The 13,377-nt window shown below is 47.2% G+C and overlaps 1 protein-coding gene across 1 annotated transcript; it reads right to left on the bottom strand.

Annotated features, from left to right (window-relative positions):
• Positions 1-9,716: 9,716 nt before the first annotated feature.
• LOC119290873 (17.4 kDa class I heat shock protein-like) lies at positions 9,717-10,527 on the bottom strand. The gene has a single exon (XM_037569539.1). The coding sequence runs from the start codon at positions 10,417-10,419 to the stop codon at positions 9,952-9,954; it is 468 nt and encodes a 155-aa protein (XP_037425436.1). The 5' UTR covers positions 10,420-10,527; the 3' UTR covers positions 9,717-9,951.
• Between the last annotated feature and the right edge of the window lie 2,850 nt (positions 10,528-13,377).

Below are 13,377 nucleotides of genomic sequence, written 5' to 3'. Positions count from 1 at the left end.
CCCTAAGGAGTCCATGCAAATCTACCAGGCAGCCACTGCGAGCACTGCTAATGATGGACGCACAACACTTTTCTGGGAAGATCGATGGTTGCATGGGCAGAGGGGGCAGGAAATTGCACCTTTGATCTACAGCAGTATACCGAGAAGGATCCGAACCTCTACTCCTCACGGGCTGTAGCTGATAGACGTGAGGAGTAGCGTACTGTAATTGAACATTGTATTATGGTGGAGGCATTCTTTTGTCCTTCTTCTTTAATATATGATATGCACACTCGTGCATATTCGAGAAAAAAATTTAATTAACTGGGTACTCTCTTTTTAATTAATGAATGAGACAAAAAAATTGCCTTTCATTTCAAAAAATTAAAATAATTTTTTTGAAGAGGTTGAAACATTTGACCTTTGCATTCAAGGATGCACACAACTATTTTTATTAAATTATTCAACAGAGTTTAATAAAAAACTATTTTTATTAAATTATTTGACGTAGTTTAATAAAACAAACACATGGATTGACCGAAAGCCGCCTATTTGACGATCAACCCAAAGCTGCCTATTTGACGACCTCTTTTGGCTATACCAATAAGGTTGATAAAGTGCCCAACCTCGTGCCAAAGCACACGATCTAATCAGGTGACCTTCCCAAACCGCCCGTCGGCGAGTTGAGAGCACCAATCGGTTGTAGCAGACGCTCAGCGCGTACCGCATGCACACTCTCTAGGATCCGCCGCTGCCATCTTTCGTTGTCTCAGCTTTAGGAGGGATCAATGCATCGACCTTGCCAGTCGTCTCTGTCGTCGACGCCACCACGACGCCAGACAATGCCATCCTTCTGCGCGAGTCCATCTACACGCATCCGACGTCGAGACTCCACTACGCCGCACCACGAGATCCATCGTTGTCGATGCGGAAGATGTAACACCGCTCCACCTCTGGGCCCCTCTAGTCAGCACCCGCTTCAAAACCCCTGGGGGGAGAATGACACAATGTACCATCAACGTCCGATTCGGGAGACCCAGATTTAGGGTTTCCCCCGGAGCAGGCCGAGCGAGATGACGCAGCCTGCACCGATGATGCCTCAACAAGGAAACAACGTCAAAGACACTGCCATCGTCCATCAAGACCGAAGTCGACGCGATTTTCACCGTCAGTCACGCCATCCCGACGTTGTAGCTGATTGGAACCGCGCGGTGCCTCGCCATGGAGACGCACGCAACCGCTGGACCGCCACTACAACCCCCGTCCACCATCGCCGCCGGCCACCACTACCCAGAAGATAGCACCAGCCGTCACCGTCCATAACCCGTGCCGCCTGGTGCCTTGGGACCACGGATCTGGGCCAGATCGCCGCCGCTGCCAATACCCGACATGCCCCACCACCAGAGGGTAGCCGCATCACCCGCCTCAAGACGAAGCCGCTAGGAAGCAGAGCAGATCGCGCCGCCGTGACCCTCCACGTCGCGACGCCTTGGCCCATCGATCCCGGCCCGCACCAGATCCACGCACGAGGGGGCGGAGAGCCCTGGTGCCGCAGGTGTCGGTTGGGCTTCGCCCGGTCACGCCCTCTGGCGGCGACAGGGGAGGGGAGGAGCGGGAGGAGGGGCGCCCGGTGGCGGCTAGGGTTCCCTCACGTCGCCTGCCGGGGCGACTCAGGAGGATCGCCATTAAAATAATAAATAAATAAATAATATTGTAAATCTTGATAAACCTTGATCATTAGTGCTCATAGCGTAACTATTGACAAGCGTTGGCCTATCTTAGCGTGTTTTGCGTGGTGAAAATACAACACACTTCTAGGCGAAGTTCATGAGGGAAGAAAAATAGGAGCCCAAAGTGGCAAAGTTGTACACTAGGCATGTTTGATTCAAAGGGTTTAAATTTTTCAAAGTACATTTTTGTTTCATAAATTACCATTTGATTCTGACCCCACTGAAGCATTCCTATGAGCGTGATCTAGTAATTTTAGTGCAAATTCTTTTTTAGCGTAGTAGCACACACACTCTATTCTTAGAAAAGCGAGCATTAATGCAAATCTAGAAATTGAACCCTAATGAACTGGTTTCACCACAAGGAACCGAACAATCTGAGCAGTTCACAACTTTGGTACAAATTCGATCATGTGATAGACAATGCAATATAGGTTTGGACAATCACATGTGAAAATAGATCAGTACACAATTTTGTACAAATATGATCCTACGATATTTGCAATCTCTACTAACTCCCTCCGTCCGGAAATACTTGTCATTAAAATGAATAAAAGAGGATGTATCTAGATGTATTTTAGTTCTAGATATATTCTTCTTTGTCTATTTTGATGACAAGTATTTTCGGACGGAGGGAGTACTTAAAAAGAATGTAAAGTTTCCGTTTCACCTTTCTTCGCACCACCCCTTCGTTCAATCTTCCACGTATAATAATCAATCACCTTAATTTACTTATCTTTTGAACCAATTTCATTTTAATTTACTTACCAAATTTTTAATCAAAATAAGAGGTAAATAACTGTCAGAATTTGATAAATATTTATTTACACAATCGCATACTATGGGCAGGTAATTCATTTCTGATCATAATATAAGGTAAATTAGAAACAAAATTTGACGAACATTTATTTATACAGTTATATATTATGAGCAGGTAAATCATATTAGAATATTTATATCTCATCGCAATGCACGGACATTGTTCTATGCAATATAGGTTTGAACAATCACCTAGCGATCCCACCCTTGTAAGCCTCTCACCACTAGAAAAACAACGAAGCTACAAGCTACAACCAAATGGAACCAGATACGAAAACGATTGCTTGGAACGAAACTTCTTTGAAACAACTCTAGTGAGGAAAACACAGCCAGACATTGAGCAGGAACTCGCTAACAAGCTTACATTTCGTAGCATAGTGAAGTCTATTTTCGGGAAGACGCAAAGCTTAGGTATCATTTGATACTCCCTCTGATTCTAATGGAGATTAGATTAGTAGGAATATAGGCGGAAACGTCTTCAGATTGAGTCTCAACTATTGGTAAAAGCGGTCATACTTCCTTCGCCTAAAAGAGAATTTAATTTAGTGGCTCTTTCAATAAAAAACATCCTCTGGATAAACCTCACGGCTAGGAGATCTTCTTAATAGAAGGGATGTTTGGCGATAAGCTTGTGCCTGTTTGGGGAGATCATCATAAATTATTAAAGTACGCCGTTCGTTGTACATAAAATACTCAGCCAGGGTCTTTCCCGTCTCCTTTTTTTTCGAAAGGGGGAGGGGGGGGGGGGGCGCCCCGGCCTCTGCATCAGAGCGATGCATACAGCCATCTTATTAACCAAATAGCAGAAAGTGCGAACAAGGTTCCAAAGTCTCCAGCTGATAAAAGAAAAAGGCAGCTCACACAAAGCTTAAAAAGCTAGATACACAAACTAGCCAAGAAAAGATGCCACAACCGGCTGGCTAAAAATAGATAGGTAAACTAATTGCCTATCCTATTACATGACTGCCATCCAAACCGGTTGAAGATATCCCAAGCTACCATCTCCCAACGGATAGATCCAGTAACCAAATGCTCCCTGACCTCCATTGGAGTGAGTAACGACCACGAACGGATCACTGCCGTAGCTCGGAAAATAATCTGCAAAAAATGAATCCGTGATGTTCTGTTAAAAACCAAATCATTTCTGCAATTCCAGATAGTCCACAACAAAGCGCAAACTCCAACCCTAATATGTCTTGCTAAGTCAGGCTCAACCCCATTAAGCCATGTCCCAAATAAAACATTGACACAAGTGGGTGGAGTAATATTAAAAGCAATATGGACCGTCCGCCAAAGAACTTTGGCCAACGGGCAATCAAAGAATAAATGCTTAATCGTCTCATCCCGATCACAGAAACTACACCTAGTAGGTCCTGTCCAATTACGCTTTATCAAGTTGTCCTTTGTTAAAATAACTTGTTTATGAACAAACCACATAAACACTTTAATTTTTAAAGGAACTTTGACAGCCCAAACATACTTGGACGTTGGAATGGAGTTCGAATTAATAACATCAATATACATTGATTTAACTGTAAATACTCCAGAACTAGTCAACTTCCAGCGTAATCCATCGGGTTGGTGAGAAAGTTGAACCTCCATCAGTCTCCTAACTAGATGGAGCCATTCTTCCCAATGATTGCCCGCTAGCGACCGCCTAAACTGAATATTAAGGGGGATAGATTGAAACACCGTTGTCACAAAAACATCATGTCGTTGAGCAATCCGATATAAAGACGGATATTGAATGGCTAAAGGTGAGTCGCCAAGCCAAGTATCCTTCCAGAAACGTGTACTTGCACCGTTTCCAATAACAAATCTCGTCCTATTGAACATTGATTGTTTGACTTTCATTAGTCCTTTCCAGAAAGGCGAATCAGTCGGCCTGACGGTGACCTGGGACAATGTTTTAGTCTGGAGGTACTTGCTGCGGAGGATCTGCGCCCACATGGCCTCAGTTCCGGAAGAAAGCTTCCACAACCACTTACTAAGAAGGCATCTATTCTTAACTTCAAGATTTTCAATACCAAGACCTCCTTGGTCTTTCGGTCGACAGATAATGTCCCATTTAGCAAGCCGGTATTTTCTTTTAAGATCATTACCCTGCCAAAAGAAGCATGACCGATAGAAGTCCAGTCTTTTCCTAACACCAACTGGGACCTAAAAAAATGATAAGAGGAACATAGGCATACTCGTGAGCACCGAATTAATCAAAATCAAACGGCCTCCGTATGACATGAGCTTACCCTTCCAGCAGCTCAGTTTTTTTTCAAAACGATCCTCGATGCACTTCCATTCTCTGTTTGTCAGCCTATGATGGTGTATCGGAATACCAAGGTACGAGAAAGGTAGACTCCCCAACTCGCACCCAAACAATTGCCTATAAGACTCCTGGTCGTCTTTGGCTCTATCAAAGCAGAACAACTCGCTCTTATGAAAGTTAATCTTTAACCCGGTCAATTGTTCAAAAAGGCATAACACCAGCTTCATATTTCTCGCCTTGGCCAAGTCATGCTCCATAAAGATGATTGTATCATCTGCGTACTGAAGGATGAAAACACCTCCATCAACGAGATGAGGTACCAAACCACCTACTTGACCATTCTCCTTAGCCCTTCCTATCAAAATTGCTAACATATCCACCATAATGTTAAACAAGATAGGGGACATCGGATCTCCTTGTCTGAGGCCTTTATGTGTCTGGAAGTAATGACCTATACCGTCATTCACTTTAATTCCCACACTCCCTTTTTGCGTAAAGGATTCGACCTGTCGGCGCCAGGCTTCATCAAAACCTTTCATACGCAAAGCCTGTTGGAGGAATGGCCACTTGACCTTATCGTACGCTTTTTCGAAATCCACCTTAAAAATTACTCCATCTAATTTTTTGGAATGGATTTCATGGAGCGTTTCATGAAGAACAACCACCCCTTCAAGGATGTTCCTGTCCGGCATGAAAGCAGTTTGAGATTGTTGCACCACAGAATGCGCAATCTGTGTGAGCCTATTGGTCCCGACCTTGGTGAAGATTTTGAAACTAACATTGAGAAGGCAGATCGGCCTGAACTGCTCAATTCTCACAACATTCGTTTTCTTAGGGAGCAATGTGATAGTTCCAAAATTCAAGTGAAATAATTGAAGCTGTCCAGAGAATAGATCATGAAACATAGGTAGTAAATCCCCCTTAATAATGTGCCAGCACTTTTTATAGAACTCGGCCGGGAACCCATCCGGTCCGGGAGCCTTATTGTTTTTCATTTGTGCAATAGCATCAAACACCTCCTTTTCTGAGAACGGGGCAACCAGGATATCATTATCAGCAGCAGACAACTGAGGCACATCCTCAGTCCTGGACTCATCGAGGGACACACGATTATCCTCCGGAGGTCCAAATAACTGTCTATAATACTCGGTAATATAGGTTTTGAGATTATCCTGACCTAAAATCGTACCCTCATCCCGTTCAAGCTGAAAGATCCGCTTCTTTCTGTGCTTACCATTAGCAATGAGGTGAAAGAATTGAGTATTCGCGTCCCCTTGGACCACTTTGCGGACCTTAGCTTGCAAAGCCCACTTCAATTCTTCTTCGCGGAGAAGTTCTTTCAGCCTCTTCTCCGTCTCATTTTTGACCTGGATCTCAGGAGGCAGCAAAATCGTGGATCCGGCTTTTATGTCCAGGGCCTGTACAAGAGAAAGGAGCCTATCCTTCTCGATCTTATACACCCCACTAAGGTGCTTAGCCCAACCCCGTAAGAAACTTCTCAAATGCCTAATCTTATTCTGCCAATGCTCGACCGCCGTCCTTCCTCCTACACCCTTAGCCCATTCCCTGGCTATGAGGTCTAAGAACCCCTCGCGTTCGAACCAGGCCATCTTAAATGAGAAGGTGTTTTTGTTCCCCAAATGTTTTGGCTCCCCTGAGTCGACGAACAATGGTGTGTGATCGGAAATTCCCCGCGCGAGAGCTTGCACCGTGACAAGAGGGAATTTTTGTTCCCACACCACGCTCGCGAGAACTCGATCAAGATTTTCATATGTCGGATTTGGCAGAGCGTTAGCCCAGGTAAACTTTCTACCAGAAAGCTCTATCTCCCTCAGATCCAAGCTTTCAATAATGGTATTGAACATAAACGACCACCTGCCGTCAAAATTATCATTATTTTTCTCCTCTCTCCTCCTAATGATATTGAAGTCACCCCCGACCAAAATTGGAAGCTGCTCGGACCCACAGATCCGAACAAGGTCCGCCAGAAACTCCGGTTTACGCTCGGGCTGTGCGGCACCATAAACCGCCACCAAAGCCCAGTTGAACCCATCAACTTTAGACCTAACTCGAAACTTTACCGCGAAGTCTCCCATTACTACACTCCGGACTTCAAGGGAGTCGCATCTCACACCCAGTAAGATACCTCCCGATCTTCCTCGCGGAGGGAGGCAATACCAATCGAAATCAATAACACCCACAAGAGAGGATAGAAACTGCGGCGCAAAATTATCTCCACCCGTTTCCGATAGAGCAATAAAATCTAACCGATGTTCCAGAGAGGCCTCAGCAAGAAACCTTCTTTTAGCCAAGTCTTTCAGACCTCTGCTATTCCAAAAGATTCCTTTCATAATTCGTCATGGAATTTTTTAGTAGTCCGTATCCTAGCACTCCTACGAACTGCAGAGTCGGGATAAATCTTCCGTTTCCACTTACGCTTTGGCTTAGTGGGCTCTGTCGCCCGGTCCTCATAACCGGGCTAACCGGAACTAACAGGTGGAACATCTAAAGGCACATCATCGTCCTCAGACTCCTGATTAGAAGGTGCTAGATCCGCACATAGATTATCTAGCACTCTAACCCCTAACGCATCAATCTCGTCATCATTCATGGGTTTAACCGCTGCCAGATTACGAATAGTCTCTAGGGCACGCTCTGCCTCCAAATCTAACATATCATTCACCGAATTGAAGATCTCATTATCAGTAGCACCAAGTGAAACTCCTAATTGGTTTGCATTATGAATGATGTCCTCAGGAGAAAAATGCAATAAAGAATTAGATATGGTGACGGACATACCAGAAGATATCGCAGCATCGTGAAGCTTGGTCGCCCTCATAGCGCACCGCTGCTGCATATCATCCACCTCCGGAAGGTCCTGAACGCGAGCACTCATCCGTCTCCCAGTCGAGACCGGGTCCGGGATCCCGCCAAAGGCAACAACCTCCTCTCTAGTGAACAGAGGAGGCGGCTGCGGGCTCCCAAGGCCCTCGGACAAGTGCCCCGCGGGTAGGACAAGAGACGGGACAGCTGGGGCCACCTGCCCGCTCCCTCCTCCTGCCCCACCCACCGGCTCAGAGTGAGGCGCCGAAGTCGCAGGAGGCGCGGTCCTCCTGACCGCAGGCGAGGAAGGGAGATCTAGGGCCACCTGCCCCAACCCCCCTCTCCCAGCGCCTCGGGAGACGCAGAAGCCACCACCAGGCCCTGAGGAGGGAGAGTCGAGGTCGCCTGCCTCGGGCTCCCACTCCCAGCGTTGGGCGACCCCGACGCAACCGGCGTCACTGGCGTCGGTACAGTGGGTGAGAGGTCAAGGCCACCTGCCCTGACCCCCCTCCCCCAAGGTCCGCCTCGAACGAAGACGACATCACCGGAGCCACGACAACCGGTGAAGCAAGGGAAATAGAAGCGACCTCCGGCTCCACTTCCCGAGCTGCAGCCCCCTCAAAGTCCAACGAAGGAAGCGTGTGCTCAAACACATCATCAGTCTCCACCCGATCACTCCAAAGTCTGGGAGGCGCAGAAGCAGGCTCAAAAGACCCGAATTGCAACGACGTCTTAGGCACCGATGGTGTGGGTGCCGGCTCAACTCCGGTCCCCTCCCCAGGCAACTGAGCATCTGGGCGAGACCCGGTCGACCCTTCTCGAGCGGACTCGGCCGGTGCCCCCTTGGCTCCTGCACCGCCGTCACTCTCGTGCATATCAACATCATCCCCATTAACCTCCTCAGAAAACATCTCAGTGTCCTCAAACTCTATATCGAGCGGGAAAACCTCTCCCCTATATGTCCAGTGGACCACATCAGGCACGAAATCAACATTCAGAACACTCACCAAGATCCGAGCAACTCCATGAGCACGAGTGAAAGCCATATCCACTCTCTCCGTTTTCCCAACCATGATACCCATACTGGCCACAACTCGAACATCCTGTAAAGGCTTAGATGGGGCCCCAGAAAACCTCAACCAGACCTGCGTAAGCGGCTTTCCTTTAGGTTCCACCTTCGTCCACTCGTGAAACTCCAAAATACACTTAGTACCAGGAACTCTAGACAAGCCAAAGCACAACAGTTTCTGCAGATCCTCCACAGAAGGGAAATTCACCTTGAAGACATTAGCTTCGAGGCTGACGAGCTCCCACTGGAAGTCACCCGGTGCCAACTCCTGAAGCCTCCGGATAATCTGAGCCTCAGTCACCTTGCCCTGGGTTGCTTTGACAATCCCGGTAGTCAAGCACTGTGTCTCCTCTGGAATCTCCCTCGCCACCGGGGACTCAAAAAACAACAGCTCCGCACAATATAGTCCATAATAGTCAGAGCAGGAGCCTGGTCACGCAAAAGTGGGCACTCTCCCGAAGTATGTGCTGGCTTGCCACACGAGTCACACAGCTCTGCCACGCAGTCTGCAATAAAATGGCCCTTCTCACCACACCGGTAACAGAGCATCCTTTCCTTCCTGCGCACCCACTTGGCCGCCCTCTCAGAATCAGACTTGTCAGACGCCTCAGCCACAGCCCCACGCACAGGAACCTCAACATTGGTCAGGGCTGTTACCACATCCATTGCCTGACTAGTAAGATCAGAAGACTGAATGTTATCTGTCACAACAGCGGTAGTCGCATGGTCAACAGCAGCCGGGGGCGTAGTCTTTCCCGTCTGCTAACTCCGCTCGCGCGGTCTGAGCCGCTGGTGCTCCGTCCACTCCGGGAGCTGCTGTGGCGGAGCGGAGAGTATCCGAACAGGGCTTTAGTTATTTTGGATCCGAGGGAGTATCATTTTATTGCTAGGTAGAGAGCATGAAGTCTATGTAGAAGTAGAGCGGCCAACGTATAAAAGAACTGAAGAGGAAACGAGTTGGAACAGAGTAATAGACATGGAGAATGCTGCTCCTCTGACTCTGCTCAAATACAACAAACACTACACCTTCGAGCCATGCGCAAACACGAAACTCATATTGCGCGCACGGCTCACACACAAACCATCAACAACGGTAACAACGGTACACCAAAGACCAAACTGAACCCAGCATTCGACGCAACACTAGGACGAGACTCAAACCCAACACCCGCATATCCAAAGCTTGTTTTATTGGGACTCTCACCACCAGAGGCACTATTATTCCCGCATCCTCCTCATCTGAGCAGAAGCAGCCACACGCCCAACGCTCTCTAGCCAGTGATCTGGACGGGCTTGACGTCGGGCTTCTTGGCCTCCGCTTTGGGCACCGTGACGGTGAGCACGCCGTTCTCCATGGCCGCCTTGATCTCCTCCGCCTTCACGTTCTCCGGGAGCCTGAACCTGCGCAGGAACTTGCCGCTGCTGCGCTCCACGCGGTGCCAGGTGTCGGTCTTCTCCTCCTGCTCCTTGTTTCGCTCGCCGCTGATCTGCAGCACGTTGCCGTCGTCCACCTCCACCTTCACCTCCTCCTTCCTCAGCCCCGGGACGTCCGCCTTGAACACGTGCGCCTCGGGCGTCTCCTTCCAGTCGATGCGCGCGCCGGCGAACGCCGCGGCCTCGGAGCTGGTGGTGCGCGGGAAGATGCTGCCGCTGCCGGAGTCGAAGGGGAAGCCGTCGAAGGGCTCCCAGAGGTCGAGGGAGAAGGGGTCGAACACGTCGCCACGGCGGATCAGCGACATCGTCGGCGGGCTGGCGATAAGCTGCTGTTGAATTTTTGGTTCAGTGAGAGTGGTGCGTGAGAGCGAATGGTTTGCGCGATCAAAGAAGCTTTCGATGGTTTTCCTCTGCCGGTCTTGGGACGCTGCCAATGCAGGCGGTGAGAATTTATAGTGGGGCAGTCGTGCAATGGATATGGGGTTCTTGAGAGTTCTTGTTTGTTCGAGCGCGTACAGGTAGAAGCAAGAATCGTGTAGCTGGGCGGGGAATGCTTCCACCATTCGCTCTGGACCCTGCTACTCAGGTCTATCATAAACTAGATAATTCTGGGCGCGTCTATAGATCGCCGCATTCCTATTTGACGCTCTCTGCGGCCGATTGTCACAGCACAGAGCACAACGAGCGACCAGGTAAATCGGCCGGCCAACTTGTTTCCCTTTTTCCTTTTCAAGTTTATATTTATTTTAAAAAAATGTTCTTAAATTTCAAAAATATAAATTTCTATTTTTTCTGTTTCCAAAATTTGTGCACAAACTCAGAAAAAATGTTTGCTTTTAAAAAACTATTCACATTTTAAAGATTATTAGGAATTTCAAAAAATGTTTCCTTCTCAAAGTATGTTCGAAATTTATTCATGGTTTCAAAATTTGTTCCCTTTTTTAAAATTTGTTCAAATTTAAAAAAATGTTCACGGCTTCAAAAAATATTTCCTGTTTTTCAAATTTTGTTCACAAACTCAAAAAAATTCAAGAATTCCAAACGATGTTCGTGGCTTAAAAAATTGGTCTGATTTTTCAAAAATATTTTAAAAAGTTTCTTCACAAACTCAAAAAATGTTTGCACTTCCCAAAATATGTTTGAGATTTAAAAAAAAAACACTTCATTTAAAAAATGGTTCTCTTAAAAAAATTGCACTAACTCATTTCGGGTACCTACGGTAGCTCGATTCAAACATTAAAACAACAATTTGCACTAACTCATTCGAGCGAACCAACCAAGTTAGGCCATGTGTTTGCCTTGAGCTTGTATTTCTTCTAATTTTATCTTTTTGTTTATATTTTGAAAAATTCATCAACCAAAAGAGGCTTACCCCGGGGTTATACTTAGGTTTCTCCACTTTAGATTTTGCTTTGCATAAAGCCATGAAACACCAGAGGTATCACCATTAGGAAGTTGTTGCCCAAGGAAGGAAGAGACGCATTTTGCCTCGGAGCCACACTACTTGAACCCCGGGCACCCGGACTGGGCTAAGAGGAGGCAAGGTGAGGCGAGGAGGCCCGGACACTCGAGGGTCCCAAACCCCGGGCACCCGGAGTGGACAGAGGAGGAGGCGAGGTGCTGGCGAGGAGGCCTGGGCACTCGGGCACCCGGAGATCCTCTGGGTGGGTGCACACAACAAAGAAAACTTCTTCCGACAAAGCCTGAACTGGATGGGAGAAAAAGGATAGAAGAGATTTGAGTTCCCCAACCCCGACACCATAACAACCCCTCTTAGTAGTACAGATGTTCCTAGGACTCAAAAAGAAAACCAAAAAACTTTCTGAGTCCCCGAAGAACACTGTCATCTTCCCTTTTGCATCGATGGGAAGCCTTGCGACCACTATTGATATAGGAGGCTCCCCCTTGATGTGTGCATATTTTAAAATATGCTATGAAGCTGTATCACAACATCAAGACGCCCCCCTACGTCAATAACCGAGTGCAACCGAACAAATGCGAACTATATAAGCATGATGCATAAGCTAGATTGTGATCAAGAAGAATATGAGTCATGGTGTTAGGGATCACAAACTAGGGGTGTTGTGAGAGAAAGAACGAGTGTGAAGAGCAAACCAAGCAAAGAGACAATGACGACTCACACACGCATAAACAAGTAGCTCACAGCCGAAGTACCAAGTATGAAAAACGACAAACAAAAGTATTACAAGTCCATAGAAAAGATCAAAGAACAAGCAAGGGCTTTTAATTTCTCCAAGCACACGGCGAATCCTAATAGAACACTCCCCCCATTTGGCATCGAGACACCAAAAAGGGAAGAAGGCGATGCTAACGAAACGCCCAAAACGTGAGTAGGGGCACTGGCGGCGCCATCATCTTCATCCTTTGGAATGTAGCCATGAAAAGGGTTGGTGTAGACCGTGGTAGCACTGTTAGTGTCCTCAGCCCCTAGGATCAGGCACCCCAGACTCACGCTCTCTGGAAGCCTTCAACTCTCTCATCTAACTCTTTCTGAAGTTGGTCTCCACCACCTGACGCCTTGTGGTGGAACGGCACATCTTGAACAAGTTGATGAACCCATGAAACAACATGTTCTTCTCCTTACTAGAGAAAGAAGAAGCAGCAATAGAGCAAGAAAAAGCAGCGGGGTCCTCTGTAGTGGCACCTCATGAGGAGGAACCCCAAACTCAATAGTCGGAGCAGCAGCAGATGCCTTCTTAGGCCTGGGCTCCTTTCCCACCAAGGGTAGCAGATCTGCATGAACCCGTGGCTTGTAGTTGCAGTACTAGAGCACAAAGTGAGGGGAAACTTGCGCATGAGCCGCTCTTTGTCAAGGATCTTCATCTCAATGAGAGCCTGAATGATGGTGCAAGCACACATGACTTCTTGTCATACACACAAGACTTCATCTCCTCATACATGAAATTAAGAACATCCCCTTTATATCCTTCATGAGCATAAATCAACAAGTCAATGGTGGTCCCCCAAAACTCATCAAAAGAGCCTATCTTGGGGACCAACAAGGTACGGAAGATCTGGCAAAGGGTATCATACTAAGGCAGCATTCCATGAATAGTGCCAACCTCATAGGCTATAGTACTCGACTTATAAGCAAAAGTAAGAGCCTTCTTGCTGCGACTACGCTAAACAACAGTGGCAAAATCATCAGAAGGCTTGCGAAAGAAGGTATACCCAGTGATAGTGGCTAAGTGGGAGACTATTGGAAATATGCCTTAGAGGCAATAATATTGTATTATTATATT

The sequence above is a fragment of the Triticum dicoccoides genome, chromosome 4B (assembly GCF_002162155.2).
Source record: "Triticum dicoccoides isolate Atlit2015 ecotype Zavitan chromosome 4B, WEW_v2.0, whole genome shotgun sequence".
Lineage (NCBI taxonomy): Eukaryota > Viridiplantae > Streptophyta > Magnoliopsida > Poales > Poaceae > Triticum > Triticum dicoccoides.
The sequence above is the reverse complement of the archived record's forward strand: the minus strand, read 5'-3'. Positions and strand labels throughout refer to the sequence as shown.